Source organism: Lampetra planeri, chromosome 18 (genome assembly GCF_965212315.1).
Source record: "Lampetra planeri chromosome 18, kcLamPlan1.2.h2, whole genome shotgun sequence".
Classification (NCBI taxonomy): domain Eukaryota; kingdom Metazoa; phylum Chordata; class Hyperoartia; order Petromyzontiformes; family Petromyzontidae; genus Lampetra; species Lampetra planeri.
The window spans coordinates 1,173,830-1,192,535 of NC_136124.1; the positions used below are offsets into that span (position 1 = coordinate 1,173,830).

Below are 18,706 nucleotides of genomic sequence, written 5' to 3' on the forward strand. Positions count from 1 at the left end.
GAATCGAACTCGGGTGGCCGGGTTCGTAGCGCACCGCTCTCCATATATACACACACACACAAACAACATTCCCAAACATCGCGAACTGGAAGCACTCTGATCCAGGTACAGCCATATAGTTTATATCGCTCGTATTAAAATCAATATATAAACAGTCCTACTTGTATTTAGTTAAAGTAATGTGTTTCTTTCTTCCGTGGGCCCTTCTGGAGTTTTGGTCCCTGGACAGATGTTACCACCTTACAGCCGTCAACCCCTTATCAGTGCCGACCTCATTACAGACCAACTCAGACCTTATTGGTCACCCCGTGCCATTATAAATCTCAACCTTCACCCTGTAAAATCCCATTGCAAGGGAGAAACACAAATAGACACAACACAATTTTTGCCCGTATTGAAACGGTTGTACGCCGCGTAGGACCTAAAAACTCAACTTTCCTGCACAGGAATACGGGGTAGACTGTGTGGGTTGACGGCTAAGCCGCCTGCACGCACAGCCCCGCATCAGCACCACACTCACCGTGCTGCACGTTGACCGTCGTGTAATCACACAGCAGCAGAATTTAATTCTAGATTTGAAGCTTTCGTGACTGCAAGGATTCATATTCTTAAGGTTTTTTCGGTAAAGTCACGTAGGTAAAAAATAAAAATAAAAATTAATAAAAGTAAAATAAAAAATCACGACGTTTCGGAGGCAACACAAGCTTCCGTCTTCAGCACGCTTGCTGTATCAAGTACTTGATACAGCAAGCGCGCTGTGACGGCGCTGTGACGGCGCTGTGACGGCGCTGTGACGGCGCTGTGACGGCGCTGTGACGGCGCTGTGACGGCGCTGTGACGGCGCTGTGACGGCGCTGTGACGGCGCTGTGACGGCGCTGTGACGGCGCTGTGACGGCGCTGTGACGGCGCTGTGACGGCGCTGTGACGGCGCTGTGACGGCGCTGTGACGGCGCTGTGACGGCGCTGTGACGGCGCTGTGACGGCGCTGTGACGGCGCTGTGACGGTTCCACCTGAAGACGGAAGCTTGTGTTGCCTCCGCAACGTCGTGATTTTTATTTTATTTTTATTTTATTTTACTTTTATTAATTTTAATTTTTACCTACGTGACTTTACCGAAAAAAACCGAAGAATACACTGCAGAATCTTGGTGATCTCGCTGCAACGGAATTACACACAAGATCAACGCGAGCGTATTAGAAGACGTGGGCTGTAGCAACAAGCTGCAAATCTAGAACAAGCTGCTATTTTTCGGAACACTCAGAATCTACTGTATGTGCGTAATGTTGCGATAGGCGAATTATGTGTCCCCCATTGTTGTAATTACCTTGTCGTGGAGATGATGTACCTGGTGGTCCAGCACCAGAATTTCAGCTCCAAAACGGCGCATTGCAGATGCACTGCTTAGCGGATTTTGCTTCAATACGGATCACGATATGAAGTGAGGAGGCAATTAAAATATTGACCCACAGCAAGGCAGCGCGTTGTGTGAGCTGTTGGTGTCTCTGCCAATTGCCTGGCTTAGAAAGCCTTTGAGATCGGAGAGCAGAGAGTGAATGTGAGACTCCAAATGCAGATGATCTCATCACCTGTGCAGCATAACTTTGCTTTCTTCCACATTTTATTCCACATTTTCCCAGGGTCGTCGTAGTGTTTGCGGTCAGCTGTTCAGGAAAACATTCCAGTCTTCCAGGGATATTAAAAAGTCCCGGATTTTGGCAGTTGCGTCATTGTGCACAACTCACTCAAGACTACGTTCACGTGTATTTCTCACATCCGAAATTGAAATATGTTTTGCCATGTCCCGGTTTCTCATACCACGGAGTTGGCAACCTTAAGCAAACCTCAAGCCGCACGTTTGTTTTACTCCCTGCTTTGAAGGCGATTCTTTTGAAGGCCCGTAACTGTGCGGCATTTTCAGAAGTCTGGAAACTGCCTGATGATGCCGGTTGCAACTATCAGTGAAACGTCGTATCCAATTGTCGAACGTGTGAATTGCTCTCCCAGCGCACTGGTGTACTTCATCAGCAATGCATTGGCACGTTTGTTCACGCGACTGTATTCATTGCCTGCGTTGCGTGCAGGAGGGTTTAGGAGGCACACTTTACTCGCGCGATCTGATCGAAAAGTCAAGTAGGAATCGCTTCAGACGACTTACTGTATTCAACCGGGTGATGCAATGACGCACCGATGTGCGCACGTGCGTTTTCAGCACAATTCCACTCACCGTAGCTACTCGATCTCAATGTGTTATTAGTACCACTGCGCTCCATACATCTTAATGAAGGCATCAACCCAAACACGCCGCGCACAGGCCCTGATTGTTTTACACAATCCTCTCATGGATTGTTATTTTGTGTGTGTGTGTGCAAGCGTTGGTTACGTGGCACGCCGAGAGCCTGGTTTGTTTTACGACGGTGAGTACGACGTGAATGTCCCCGCGCCGTCTCGGTTGTATCCCGCAAGCAGCGTCGAGCGCCGTCCACGTTGACCCGCAGTGCCGAGTAAGTGATTCAAAGTGCTGTGTTCGATTCCCCTAACGGTTATCGGTTAGAGTACTCGATCTACGACTGCAATACGAAACACATGAAGGGTGTTGTGGCGAAACAAAAATGACTCACTAGTTGGCATCTGCACCGCTGCATAGGAGAGATGTTGGGCGGGCATGGTGATGTCTTTAACCTTCCACGAAAAAAACCGAGTCGATTACAATGTGTAGTTGATTAAACGACTAATCGTTCCCGGCTCCAATGTCCCTGTGTGAGTCCCAGGCTGCGGTAAACAACGCGATTCGAATAGTCGACACTGAAGCGAGCGTCACAAACGCCATGCGTTGTAGGCTTGCAGCTTCACGTACCTGCGATGATGACGCAGACATACAGGACACGTCCAGGGGCTTATTGTCAGCCGGAGCTGTCCAGCGCTGAGCTCTGAAAATCAATGATTTCTCCTGCCGGCACACCACATCCATGACAACTCTCCAGCTATGGATTGTGGCCATCTATTAATCATCACGAGACGCCTTCCGTTCCACCTGGGAGAGTATGCAGTGGCAATGTCGTCCACGAGGGTGTACGTACACCATGCGAGTTCGTGGTACTACGAAGCAGCGAGCCCAGCTTAGCAAGCTTATCAGAATCAGAAGATTGATTTTATACTGGAACAATCCGATGAGCTATAAAGCTCTTTTTCACAGATCTCCAGTAGGGGCGGGTAAGAACATCACAACAGCAAACGCGCAGGATGTCGTGAGAGTACACGGGACGGGCTCTTTTGACATGAGCAGGATTGTGCGTCGACTGAAGCCTGTCGACGGAGTTGCGTCGAGGCAAGTGCTACGCGCAGACGTCGAGTGAAGGTGTCTCTTCTTCCACGAGGTGCCCTCGCTGTCGGCCACAGTCCAGCCGTCACGAGGCCCGCGTCTGGAGGGCGTCCCGAAACGTTGGGCAGCGTTCGACTTGAGTTCTGGATGCGTTGTGTGGGTAACGTGAGTTGTCCCGAACGATACAAACCAATGACCTCTACGCACTCAACACCACTGCCTTATAATCGGAAACGTCGAAAGCAGTGGCCCTTCGTAGCACTTCAAGAAGGACCATTGCGCGATGAAGAATGGCCCAAACTTTGCAGATTGCATATTTGTATCTTAAGGCCAAAGGTGTTGTTGACGAATGCGTTTGTTTTGTGTGTGTGACCGCAAACGCAGTAGCTGCGTTGTCAAATAATGTATATAAATAACTAGAATCTATTTTGCTGCATAGCACCTCTTCGCACAAGCAGTACACGTAAGACATTCACGTATTAAAATAAACATTAAGTTAAAGAATACTAATTTACTGGCACTTTTCAATCCACTGCTGGATGAACGCGACGACATGTCGATCGATCATGGGTATTGTTTGACCATACTTCACCACGCTGGTACGTGCGGGTTAATGATGTGGACACGACTACTAGGATCGGTTCAGACGTCTCCCGCCACCGGGTTCCCAGCGCAGTGCGCTAACCGCTGCGCCACCGCTCCCCAAACAACGACAGTCTATCGTCTGGGCCTCATTTGTTGTGAAGTATAGGTTCGAAGCTTACAACTTACCTTTATTTGTTTTATTACACAATTACTGTATGTTGTGTTGATATGCATTGTGCTTGTAGAGGAGTAACATTATTTAAGCAGCTTTTATTTGCATGGCTGCTGTATGTGTGTGTGCAACTCCTGTGCCTCAACACACTCACACACACTCACACACACCCACGCACACCCACACACTCACGCACACCCACACACACTCACACACGCTCACACACACACCCACATACTCACACACGCTCACGCACTCACACACACACACTAACACACACTCACGCACACCCACACACCCACGCACACCCACACACACTCACACACGCTCACACACACACCCACATACTCACACACGCTCACGCACTCACACACACACACTAACACACACTCACGCACACCCACACACCCACGCGCGTTATCTGCTGCTGCTGCTGCGTTGGCGGTGGTGCAGACAGCACAAATAACAAGCAACAAAAATCCTCAATACATTCGTCAATAATACTGCCTTAAAAGTACAACAAAAAAATATATAAAGTGACATTGACTGAAACGTCGCCTCATATATACTTTTCGATTCAAGGCAGTGTTAGTGACTCATGCGTTGCGATGTGTATTATGCACACACACACAACAGGCCTGTTCCGGGTAATCCGTGACATGTGGTGCACGATGTTTTATTGTTTTTTACTCCGCAATTAAAGGCACAAAATGGTGTTGCCTCGAGTTGTCTCGACGTCGGTGCATGGAGCCTCTGGCAGGCAGCGCTAGAGGGGAGCCAGCGGCCACGGTGGCTGTGGAACACGCCATTCATCGTGACACTGCGTTGACACTTGTGCATGGGCACAGATAACAAAACCTCAACACACTCGTGAACATTCGTTTGATGTGCTATGAAGAAGAGCCATTGCCCCAAAACCGTTGCCTATGATATACGTTTCCTTTCAAGGCAGTGTCATCGACGAACGTGGCGAGTTTCATTGTTCACTGGCGATGGTGCACAAGCACAACTTACCAGCAGCACCAACTCCTTTGCGTATCTCTTCTCCATGGCCCATTCTCTTCCCCTTCCCTACCCTCGGCCCTCCACTCCTTCCCGTCCCTCCCCTATAATTTAGTGATCCCTAAGTATCCTCTGTTGCTGTTATTCGTTTCACAATCTTTGCACGCCCCTGCCATCTAAATCATCGTATGATGCCACCGTTTTTTTTCTCTCTCTAAATTACGTCAATCGCCTTGAGTGAAGGCACTCTAAGAATATAAATTCGATGAGTTACATTCCTCAAAGGCACTATCCTAGAATATACATATAATTGGCAACGTTTCGGACATTGGCCGGTCTTCAAATGACATTTCTTCCACGTGTGATGCACGCCCACTGTGAGGATGTACGATTACCCTCCCTCGTACTCGCGCGTTGTTTATGCTACTTGTGCTCCTGTAGTGTGCATTGCCTTCGTCATGCTGACCACGTGGAGCCGACAGGGTTGTGTATAGTGTCCGGGAACCTTGTGGAGGCATTCCTCTCATTGTTGATTCAGAAATACGCCTCCACGTGACCCGAGCTATGTGGCTGCGTAGGCAAACGTACGCGTGCGAATGTGAACTGATTTCACGAATGAACTCTTAAGGTAATTATACAAGTGATAGCTACTTCAGATGAATGGAGAACATAAAAAACCAGCCATGGTCAATCCACTGCTGGATAAAGGTCACCCCATGCCACCGCCATATCTTATGCGCCTGCGATGTAATTATTCATGTAGCACATGAGCTGATTTCATTACTCCATCTCATCGCTGGACTCACTTTTGGATGTGTGACGCCCGTTGGCTTGACAGTCCATCATTATTCTTGACCATCTGCCACTGTCCCTTTTAAGGACGTATCCTGCCTAAGTCCATTTACTTTTCTGAAAGAGAAACGTACTTTTCACTGGCACCAGTAACATTTAACATTAGACTGATTAGAGAGAAGAGCAGGCCAACTTTGAATGTTGATTCTTCCAACGACTTTTACACTAAACTACTAAACTATTTTTTATTTTACCAGGTAAGGCCCACTGAGCCAATAGCTATTTTTTAGAAGTGACCTGGCCACAAATTATAGCTCAACGATGTGGCTTATCAAGTGGAAAGTTATAGCAGCCAAATATTCAAATTATTGAGTACAATAATGTTTGACAGTTCTTTCCTATTTTTTTGTTAGCAATCTTGATCAATTTATTGGGTGCACAAGCAAATACCTGAAGTGTTAAAGTAAAAAAGAACGGTTCAGGTACAGGAATGTTTAACATTCGTATTATCAGTGGGGGGGGGGGGCATTACATGAGAGGATTTGAAGCTGACGATTTACACGAGGAGTTTAGTGGCAGAGGCTTTCCATTAGCTGTCCAGCCTTGAGTCAATTAGCCAGGGTAAGTGTCAGTGTCCACATGATTAAGAATGCAGGGTTTTACATGACGTGGGGGAGATTTGTGCTGAACAAGTAAGGGAAGGCGTAAGCCAGGATTGGGACAATGTCATTTAAACCCAAAATACACTCCTCGTTTCAACGGGCTCTTATCTGGTCAGAAGTAAATGTCACCTCTCGAAGGGCAAAGGTGGAGCACTGCAATTGCTTGCTCACGCCACTGCTGTCAGAAGAGCCTGCACATTAGATTGGAGCTGAAAGGGGCCCCTCGAGTGTATCTTGGCCCACTTCTCAACGTTGGCCAGACGTCCTGGAAGTGGTGGGAATACCCACACTTTACCCCACCACACGTGACCTGTGGCTCGACTAATTTGCATTGTCCGAGCCGTCTTATACTCGTCAACCACGCCAGTTATGGATAATTGAACACGAAAGGCAGTTATACAAATGTTTGAATTGAGACCCGTGTTAACACAATTTGGGGTTTATTAAAAAACAACAACTGAGCAGAGAGAATTTAAAATGTTAAACGACTCTCACACTTCACTGTGGCCACCATGTAGGGCAATGTGAACTAGATTTTGTTTGAATATTAATTTTGTCTCAATATGCTATAAATATATAAATATTTCTGTCCTGCATAGCAACTTGAGATGCTGAGTGTTAGATAAAGGTGGTTAAGGTGCATCCCTGCAATTTCTTGCTCACAGTACTGCTGGGCGAATGGTCTCGATTAGAGGCAGCTTTAGAGCAGTTGGTTCCCCACCTTCCTGCACTCACGAACCCCACAGTGAACCCTCAACAAATACATCCGCAGACCAGCACGCAGTAAAATATCTGGCATTTTGCGAAGAATAAAAGCGTCTGCGACGGTTCTGCAGACCACTTGCCATGGCCACCAGCGGCCCATGGCCCACGTGTTGGAAGCCACCGATCTAGAGGCTACCTTGGCCTACTCTTCCACGCTGGCCAGACGCCTTCGAAGAGGTGGGTATCCCCACACTTGACGCCACTACAGGCGGCCTGCTTATCGACGAACTGTGGCATGTCCATGTATATACTGCCGGGGGAAATAAGAAAGTGGATGTAAGAAACTGGCACCATTACTTAAACTGCCATGCCCGGAGATTGAATTGTACCGGCGACCTCTGGATAGCAAGCTCATTGTGCTCACCACTACTCCATGTCGGCATCCATCGTATTATTGTATTACTCACTGTAAAACTCCCAATGATTGATATTACTCGTATACAGTTTGGTACTTTAATAGCTGCATGTGTTCACTCCAGTATTAACTACACGACTCGTGGAAGTTCGACAGCTCATTGGCAGTGGGCAGTTGAAACAGTCTCTGTCATTGCACGGAGCCAGTCTGTGGACTGGAATAGCAGCTTTTGAAGCCACAGGCACACAGGGCAGCCAGCAAGCAATAGAATAGCCCATTCAATAAAAATCAAAGCCTGGCTATTGCGCAAGCTCGGCAAAAATGATGTTACTCTGGGAAGTTAGTGTAGGTCTCTTAAAATAAATAACGGGAGAGTCAACGCATGTCTTGACATTAAATTAAACGAAAAAATAGTAAGTCATTATGGCTCCATGAATCATGTCTCCACACTTGTGCCACGCTTCCCTTTATTGATGGGAGTTTTTCACTGTTGTGTTTAATATGATGTGAAGTCGAAGAAGAAAAACCCCCCACACCGCGCCGCTTGTGCGGGCGCGACGTGATACAGCTGGAGAGCTTCCTCCGATGCCACGAAGGGGTTTGCGTTCGAGCCGCGCCCACGAACGTTGGCCGCGAGCTACCAGAATTGTGCATCTTCACTTCTACCGAAGAGCGCCTCGCCCCGAGTAACTGGAATGATTTAAGTTCGTCGCACTATGCGTACACATGCCGACAGTCCTATGCGCACGTGACGAGCAGTCGAAATGTTTTGAGAAGTGGGTTATTAATAGGTGCTCACGTTCAATGCTTCTAGTCACCGCTTACGTTAATCCACTTGTAGGACCATGTTAGCGCAACTGCGTTTTAGGCACTACGTTCTCAAGACACACTCACTGTGCACTGTGTGTAAAAACCCGGCATACATATGTATATATGTATCCCGTATAAAGCTTGGAAGGACTGCACGCAGTAGCAATACTTGCACTTTCCAAATGCACACTCGCTCGCAGTCCCTTCACAACCACCTCATTCCTCTTCCGTCAGGTTACACGCATTGTGACGTTTTGTAAAATAAAATTAACAAAATGTTGTTGGGAAAAAAGGAGCGCCAGCAATCACGTGCGAAAACAGATGTTTGTTTTCTAATCAAACTGTATTGTTCTCGGTCCTTGGAAATGTCAAATGACGTTCAAAAGAATGGAAACACCGCACACTGTAAGTACTCTGGATCCAGGCACCAATCCGTGCAATCGCAGCAAGCCACTTGCTGGTGCTGACACCATATAAATTAAGGGCAAAGAAGCAGGCATCACGAAGGAAGCGGCACATTAGTCAGCCTGCCGCGATGCCCCCTCCACATGCTATTCACACAAACATTTACGCCGTCCAGAAGAGTTGTGAATACCTTTTTCATATATAGATTACTTAAATACAGTAGGACTAAACCATAGCTTACGGGCATACATCACGTGTTCAGACCGCGTTTTTCCTTTCCTCTTTAAACATGTACTATAAATACAAACGTCTATTTTCTAAGCATCGATTATAACAATAATAAATATTCAAAGTTATTGTATAACAATTTAGCTATTTACAACTCAGGTCTCTCTCTTTTTTACATTAGCTGTACAGGTTTAATAACAAATCCGCTGATACGTTCACTATCAACATATTTGTCTTTCGGCTTTCAACAGTAGACACAGACAATAACATATATTCTATATATATATTTGCTTTCCATGATCCGACACTGTTTATGAGAAATGAGTACAGTCCACCTTGGAACAAGGCCACAGATGAGAAGTTATTGCCAATTGAATGGCTTTTCCTGTTGACATTTTATAGAGACATGCAGCTACAATTCGTGGTATCGTAGTTGCTTTTTAGGATTCTTTCAAGCACCGATATGCATGGGAGAATACCCTTTTGTGCTTTTCGTAAGCGGTGCTGCCGCAGACAGGGAAACACTGCCACTTTGTGATGAAACAGCTCTTAAGGTCTATATATTATCATATTTATATATGTGCAATTTTTTATTGTATGTGGATGTCGTACACGCATCCGTACGTAAACCTCGGGCTTCGTGCGAGCGTGCGTGCGCTTCGTGCGTGCGCACGCGCACCACACGTGGACAGGTCGGCACGTACCACACCCTCTCTGCTCCGGGCCGGAGCTAACCGGTACGGTCGGCACCTATTGACACCAGTTTCCCGCTCCCGAACCGGCGATTGTGCGCACACACACACCGTCCGTAAAAGCCCCACGGCAGCGCGGAGGGCAAAGGCACTTGAACAGAGAAGAAAGTTCTACCACCGGCGACGACGGCCGCTTGCAGAGTCGGCGTGGCGCGCGCTAGCGGCACCCGCAGCCCTCCACCACCATGTCCTGGTAGTTCTTGAGCACCACCTTCTCGTACTCGTCCAGGTAGAGCAGCGCGATCGGCGTGAGCTCCGTGGGGATGCAGCACGCGCGCGGCACCTCCGGGTTCACCGAGTTGACGAGCGTCTGCACGATCGCGTGGTTCGTGGAGTTGAGGTGCTGCGGCAGCGGGAAGTGGCACTCGCCCTGGCAGAAAAAGGCGTTGTATCCCGGCGGCGCGACGATCCAGTCGTTCCAGCCCACGTCGCTGAAGTCCACGTACAGAGGGTAGCGGGCGCACTGCCCTCGACCCCTGCGGCCTCCCTTGTTGGGCCGCGAGTTGCGCTTGGGGCGCGGCCTCAGCAGCGTCCCCTCGTCCCTCGTTTTCCCGTCGTGGCCGAACGTCACCAGCAGAGGCCTGAGCTGCGGCCAGCCCTCCCCTCCGTCGCCCCCTTCGCCCGCGCCGTCCCGGACGGCCGCCGCCACCGCCTCGGCGTGCAGCGACCTGCCGATGCGCACGTGCCGCCTCTTCTCGGGCGTACCGCCGTCGAGGTGATGCACCTCAACGAGCAGGCCGTGGTTGGGCGCTCTCGCGGCGGCCCAGCGCACGGCGGCGGGGCTCACGTCAAAGCGCTCCCACTCGCTGCGGCCCGAGTGCACCACCCGCGTGTCCAGGAGGCGGGCGATGGGCGTCCCGTCGGCGGCCGCGGGCCGCAGCACCTCGTACACGTTGATGCGGTGGAGGCCGGCGGGCGCGGGGCCGCTCAGGCGCTCGCGGTAGACGTGCAGCTCCGCCGAGGTGATCACCTCGCTGTCGGGGATGCTGCTGACGTTGAACAGCAGCCGCCGTGCCGTGCTGTCGCCCGAGTCGGCTGGCACGTGCTCCGCGGACTCTGCCGGTGGGGGTCACGGCACGAGCAGGGTGTCACTGACAACGTCTCGCGGTGGCGTTCGCCCAGCGGAGATTTAGTCACGCCGCGTTTACGAGTTAATATCTATGGGCCTTTTCATTCATGGCGAGGTGCATTTAAAGAGCTCGGAGGCCACCGCTGGGCAGGAACAGGCAAGGGAAGGGAGGAATGGAAGAACATGGTGTTTGACTAGAAGAAACAGGCTGACAACAACAACAACATCAAGGGCCCGGTTTGTTTGGAGGGCATTTCCCGTTGATATTTAGCAGATGATTAACACATTCCTATGATTTCTGCAGATATTTGCTATTTTCATGTCAAATATTATCAGAAACTGCCTTCCTGCCAATGTTTCAGTCAGGACCTATAAATATTGTTACGTTCATACACGAGAAGCGAGCGAGACAAATGATTGTAAAATTAGAAAAATATATAAATCTGGTTGTGTAATTATTTAAGCCCAGGAAGGTTACTGCTAAATAAACTTCTGGCCTCTATGGGCTCATATCTGCTCATGAACACACTTTTACTAAAATGAACACAACTTGAGAAACTAGGAGCATTAAACATCCCAAAAACAATTATTGAAAACATTTAAGAAAGGAAACTATCGTTTTAAAGTAGTTTTATTTTTCCAGACTTGATACAAAATGTATAAACTGCACAATGATAAATCAGAGACAAGATACGAAATAAAATTAGCCACGCGATATTATTATTGGGTGCAGTGCAATGTCATTGTAAGAATGTATGGACTATATTGCACACTACAAATTAAAACGTGAAGAAAATGTTATTCTCATCAGGCCCCATGGTGTAGAGTGCAGTCTCTTTCTCGCTGGCCTCTCTGTGTATGAGCTGCACAGAAATCTTGCCGATCATATCTTCTTTTCCTTGACGTTTTTTGTTTTGTTTTTACAATCAATGCTTTTACAAATCTGCAGTATTCCATCTCATGCATAATTGGACGAAATGAGATGTGGAAAACAGCACTGCATATGTAGACGTACGTGCACAGAGATAGACGGACGTGTATACATATTTGTGTAAATACATATGAATGCATCATAATGTATATATACAAACATACCTTATCACAGAAAAAAACTATATCGTAGGTAATTTATTTCGGCAAAGTCCCTTATTCAGACGATAGAGAGCAGGTTTTCTCATACCAATGCCCTCACATGAATACTGTTGAGGTGCAAGGTTCTGTCCTGTCGTGTAAAAGACGCAGCGTGTCGCTTTTTGTGTATGTTCGTTCATCGTGTAGGTTCAAAAGTCCTACGGTTCAGGTGAGGAATTGTAAGAGGAAACTTTTTCATTGGTTATGCGAAAATAAAGCAAGATTGTTTCTGTCACTGAGAGGTTTGAAAGTAATAAGGCGTGCATTCCCACTGGTATAAACATCTAATTTAAAATGTGAAATCCAACACAGGAAACGTATCGGTGACCCACGTTAATTGGAACTCACGATCTTCGCAATTGCGTACATTTTCCGAAGAAGCAGCAGGGACATTTCCAGACCGACGGTCAACCGTTTCAATGTTGCTCACTTACAAGACCGAAAATCACTTTGGCAAGCCCACTTCGATCCGTGCGCCCGCCCGCTCCGACCGAACACAGAGCGAGCGCCGTGGCTCTCAGCTGCGGCTCACCGTCGTGGTGGAAGCTGCGCACCGTGTCCGCCTGGCTCGCGGGCCGCGCCACCAAACGGTCCAGGGGCCGTGCCACGTCGCGGGGGGCCCCGCTGTGGGCCCCGTGCAGGGCCCGGTACAGCTGCAGCATGTACGGGGGCACCACGGCGCCGGGTCCCGGGCGCGGCCGCCTCTGCAGACCGAACATGCCGAGCAGCTGGCCCTCGACGTGCCGCGTGAGGAGGCCGTGCGGCGGCGGCGTGGCGCGCCCTCGAGCCGGCGCGTCGCCGTCATCGCTCGCGGCACCCGGAGGCGGCGGCGGCGGCGACCTCCTGCCGCTTTCGCTCTCGGCCGGGAAGCAAAGGGCTACGAGCAGAAGCATCAGCAGCGGCCTACCAGGCGGCATCGTGGGCTTTCTGCGGGGCAGAAGAGAGGACATTCATGCCACGGTTGTATGTTGTTTGTCGCGCTCGTTGAGGGCGGTTCTCAGAGGCCCAGAAATGTCAAGCGGCCAGCGACGGTAAGCATTGTTGAAGGCGCAACAGATAAGGGGTGAAACATTTCTCGAATTGCGCAAGGTTAGCGAAATCTCAGACGATGCGTGGGCATTCCAAAGTGGAGCTGTGAGAGGAAAGGAGCAAAGTTTTGACCTGCGGTGTGGTTCGTCTCTCTGGGTGTCAGCCTCTGTTGGACATTATTATTAGTTACCATTTCACAATATTGCCCCACCACCACCAGCACCACCACCACTACCACCACCACTACCACCACCAGCACCACTCGCCAGGCACCATCCACCCGTCCACTACGACCACCACAACCCAACAGAGTTCGACTCCCGTTTTCTCTCAACGGGTGGGTTCCAGGAATGGGGGGGGGGTCTGATTTTAATGACAGACTTCCATCCCTGTTTACCTGACCGATAAACCACAATGCCTTGGGATTAGAAACTGAGGGAAGACAGAAGGGCGGGAAAAATAGAAAAAAGCATCCTTAATTTAAATTACATTTGCCTCTCTGCCTGCCACCCCACCCCGTATTTGCATTACAACCATCAGCTACAGAAAACTCCAAATTGGCACACGTTTCAATGGGTTTCTGCAGTGTCGTGGATCTTGACCCCCCCCCCACACACCACGAAGCTAAGCACAAGATTAGCGGCCGGCCACAAACAAATGAATGTGCACAATACCCAAGTGTACTTGAGTCTGTTAATAAGCGCTACACATGCCAGCTTGAGGCCTGAATAAGTCACTCTTAAAGACCACTTTGCATGGCACAGGATGTAAAGGTGCCTTCTTCCTTCTATAAGGCCCCCCCTAGCCCACATTGTTATATAAAGCACATTCACAACAGCGACCTGTGTGTGTGTGTGTGTATTTCTGATAATTACCCCGTGCTACACAAAACCCACTTCACACGAGTGTTCGTATAGTATGACAAGCTAAACAAGGAGCTTTCTCCCCGCCCCCACCTCCGTTCTATTATCCTCGGCTCTCTTTAAAGAGTCACCGCCGTGGTCATTTCCAACAATGCTCTCAGTCACTTTCCGAACGGAACTCGCTCGGCCGAGTTGGGCTCGGTGGAGGTGCCGTCCCAACGCACGCGCATGAAGCAGCAGCAGCAGCATCAGCAGAGGCACAGCGGGAGGCGACATGGGGAGCATGAGCAGAGCACAGAGAGATGAGAACGCAAGGGTTGTACTCACTGATAGTACGCATGCAAGTCGGCCAATATAGTCCATGGTTCTGCGGCAGCTTAGGTGAGGCTGTTTTTGCCGTAAGCACTCACAGCGGTTGCCATTGCAAACCTGCCCGGTGGGAACGTCTCCTGCGTTTATATAGCAGGGCGGGGGAGGTAGGGGATGAGAGCGCCGAGGGTAGGAGGAGTTGTCGACGTTGGAGAGGAGGAAGGGGTGTGGGGGTAACGTTGGGGATGGGGACATGGGTTGTTTTGTGGGGGTTGTGGAGGATGGGGGGGGCTGGCTCCGTTTGAATCGGGGAGTCCGGCCGCCCTCGATTCGGCGTCGCGTGCTAAGATGGTGGTGGGACTCGAGTGGCATCTTCCTCGAACAGGTCCCACGCACAGTCCTGGAGTATTCGCACGCGCACGTGCGGTTCGAGAGGAACACCCCGAGGCATTCAGCACCAGGGAAAAGGTGAATATGACCACGGAGAACGAACTCCCAGAAATGCATCATCGCCGTCCCGATCGGCAAAGTGTTTACGAGAGAAATCTTAAACGATGTTGACGCCGCCCTGTTTTGTTTCTGTCACTGCCCTCGTGCTGAAACGAACTCACGTGACATTGTTACCCTTTTGCCCAAACGCCGCGACCTTTGACACGATTATCTTGATGCATTCCATCACGTATTTCATTTTTTTTTAAAGTGTGCTCCACATACCTTCATTTGCCTCCGAACCAAGTCTTATACGACCGTGGCACTCGTTCTGCCCACCTGAGCCCCACGCTACGAAGCGCCTTCCCCCGCAGGCGGGTTTCTTCCCACCCCCACCCCCACCGCGAAAAGATAGCAGCAAGCATCTTTTAGTTTCAGATAAATCTCTTCGTCTTAATCAAACTTCGCTCAGCACAAACGCGCATCGCGCAGGTACAGGATGAAAACAACCCAAAGCGACACGCCAAACATGTGACCCGGATTCTCATTGTAAACCCATTTTAACGCTCTCCGTAAGGAGTGATAAACCCATGCGACAGAATGGTTATGTGCAGGCTGGACACAAACAAGATTTATACTAAAACACGCAAAATACCTACCGGCCACAAACGCGCCATTCGCTGTCTAGAAGTCACCTTGTGCGCGTGTTATTAGTCTGGGTTTCTCTCTCTCTCTGCCTGCAGGCCGAGCGCAAGGTATGTGTCTGTGATCCCGTAACTCTCAACCTCAGGGCAAAATTGTTTGCCCAAAGCAAATAATTAACGGTCAGCACACTGACCACTGCTATGTCTCTGGGACTCATTAAGCTGAGTGAGGACAATTACAAGGTGCCTGATCATTGCTCAGGTCTTGCGGCAGCATGCGTCAAACAGCGCAGAGGAGGCTCAGCGCCACACGGCGACACGGGCAGCGGGAGACGTGAATGTTCGTAGAGGCAACGTGGTCACGCCAAACGAAGCGCCATTATTGATGCGTCCAGTGGAACTCCTCTTATCCACAATGATGTGGGGGGTGAACGGCGCCGACCCAATTGTCTGCGGTGTCACCCGGCGTGTTCACTCCAATTATCTGCAGAAAAATAAACTGGGGGTGATCGCGGATAATATCAAGCATAGGGCCACGGTTAACACGAGTTTCCACAGACTCTAATGCTCCCACGGATAATAGGAGTCTCAGCTAATAGGGTCACGGATAAGAGGAGTTCTACTGTATTTGGGAGGTTACGACTCATGTAATCGAATCTCCTATGTAAGGGCCGGTGTTTTTATTTATTTGAATACGTTGTGTGTAATGGGTTCATAAAAAGCATTCACCAGCTACAGACGCTACCATTGACTGGAATGTAAAACTACCTAGTCTGGAATCTAATTGTGACTGATACGCAACAATTCATTGAATCCCTGGGGGGGACGAGAAGAGATCGGTGAGGTGGGGGGTGTGAATCGATCGTTACATCTCTCATGTGCATGGTGGAGGAGGAGTGGAGACTGCCTTAGACTAGAACAGGAACAATGTGGATTAGCCGAACACCTACGCCCAATATGCCTGAGCGATGAGTACCTCCTGCGAAATGGGGAAGTGAATTATACGCTGATTACAAGCGTCCACAACAGATCTGGGGCCCAAACACTGCTCGCACTCCAAGCGCTTGGAAAAGGCCAAGACAGCCCCGACTTTTATAATTCTCATCATGGAAAAATACACGGCGAAGAGTCATCGAAGCAAAACTCGTGGCTGCGTTCAATTACGGATTGGATACAGTCCTCTGGTGATGCGGCGAGGCGCAAGGGAGGCGTGCTAGGGAAGGGAAGACGCTCGCCTGCTTGTTTGCCATCCCCCTGCTCGCGTTGTGCAAGCTGCGGCGAGGGTGGTCTGCACGGAGGTGATGCATTGCCCCCGCGGCGAGTCCAAAGTTCACCGATTCAGAACCCCCCGGCTCTCGGAATTTAAACGATACAGACGTTCTCAAACGCCCATAAATTCAAAATACTTTGCTCGCCGGCTGCCGGGGAGCAAATAATAATAATACGCGGAAAATTAAACACGGCAGCGCGCAGCCCAGGTGGCTTTTGACCGCTGATCTATCGATGTTTGCTATCGATGATCTGTGTGTTAATTATCAATCGACTGCGAGATAAAGGCCTCCCCCTACACATTGTGGGATGTTTGACCATACTTCACCATGATGGTCATTGCAAAATAGCGAAATGGGGGTGGAGGGAGGGGTAACGAGCAAAATGGGGTCTGATATGACTCGCCGCTGGAGTAAACCGTGGTCAGGAATCGAACTCGCGTCTCCGTCTTGACAGCTGCAATGCGTGACCCACACCACCATTCCACTGCACCCCCTATTTGCCGTGAGCAAGGGGAATGACACAAAATGGAACACAGCATTGTCACCGGTGTAGAGATAACACGTGTTGTGGTCGGAGAGTTGTACTCAAAAAACAAACGCACAACTGGAAAGGAAGCGTATGGCTCGTGAATACAGGTGGTATGTGTGTAGAGAATACAATGATTTATTTGAAGGATAGCGTGAAAGCTTGGGAGGTTTTGAGTAAAACGTTGTAGGAAAGTGTTGTAACTGTAATTGGTAAACAAAAAAATAGGTTACCGAGGCAGCAGTTTGAGCGACACTCAGGTTGGCGATCAGGGGGAAGACCGAGAGCCACATGGCCAGGGATAGGTGGAGGAGGGGTGCACCGTGAGAGTGAATCTAGGAGGTCAGGGGTGGACTTTGCAACAATTAAAAGATGAAGAAAAAATGAGATTGGCAGGCAGCAATAGCGAGGTGTGAAAGAATAGTTTGCGTATCGTTTTATATCACGAGAGATGGCGGGAGCTTGGAGATGTCGTCGTCCAGAAATGGATGATTTATGATGATGATGATATTATGATGGCCAACCTTGGAAGTTATTTTCTAACTACTTGGGAGGTTGCCAAGGGTTTGACAGCTCAAACGCTTCGGCTACTGCTGTCAAGCGATGAAGTATTATCGAAGCATGCCATCTGCTGTTTAGTGAACCTTGAAGGCCCTTTGATGTCATTAACAGGTTATTGTGTACTCAAGTCATGGCATGATGTTCAAACTCAAAAACAGAAATAGCTATCATGTGGACGATGTGAGCTTTGAAAATATATTTTCAAAACAAACAAAACTACAATTACTTGCCACCCAAGGGACCATAATATCTAAGCATCATCTAGGGATTGAGAAATGCCATCTGTAACACCGCACATTTAGCGATCGTCAGACAGATCATTCCAGACGCTGCGTAATTGCATAAACCAGAGTGGCATGTATCATAATGAACGCACATCGTTTTGTAAAACAAGATACCGCACTGACAGACGAGAGTGGGCCACAGGATCCCTCCGCCAGTCAAGGGGAACAGGGAGGAATTTGTGAAACGGCGGACGCGATGAGAACAGCCGGGGACATCTGATCGACTTGCGATCGTGCTGCCCCGGCGAGCAGGTAGAACGGGCGACACGCGATCAGGCGCGGGGCTGCGAGCGTGGGACCGCACGCATGGGTTTGTATGCATGGCCCCGCATCCGAGGGACCGCCTGCATGGCCCCGCACGCACGGTGCCGCACGCCCGAGACCGCACGCATAGGTCAGCACGCATGGGTCAGCACGCATGGGGCCCTATGCATGGTCCCGCATCCAAGGGACTCCTTGCATGGGCCTGCACGCATGGTGCCGCGTGCATGGGTCTGCACGCATGGGACTAGTATGGTCGGCTACGTACGGTGCGAAAGAAGTCGAACATACATACACAGACGAATGGGGCTGCACCCATGGCCCCGCACGCTGGGGTCCGAACACTCCGTCCTGCGCGGCACGAGATTCGACGGGGCTGGGTTGGCGACAGGCGCGCAGGAACGCGCGCCCCACGCCACCTGCTGTGCGTTCAATTAAAGGGGCATCGAATATCGCGCTCGGGAGTTGCGGGCGATTTTT

General features: G+C 49.8%; 1 protein-coding gene across 1 annotated transcript; it reads right to left on the reverse strand.

Annotated features, from left to right (window-relative positions):
- Window positions 1-8,788: 8,788 nt before the first annotated feature.
- LOC144723455 (bone morphogenetic protein 2-like) lies at window positions 8,789-14,386 on the reverse strand. Its single transcript, XM_078602225.1, has 3 exons — window positions 14,269-14,386; window positions 12,582-12,976; window positions 8,789-10,905 (listed from the first exon to the last, which is right to left on the reverse strand). Exons 2-3 carry the CDS (start codon window positions 12,964-12,966, stop codon window positions 10,007-10,009), a joined length of 1,284 nt encoding a protein of 427 aa, XP_078458351.1. The 5' UTR covers window positions 12,967-12,976; window positions 14,269-14,386; the 3' UTR covers window positions 8,789-10,006.
- Window positions 14,387-18,706: the final 4,320 nt, after the last annotated feature.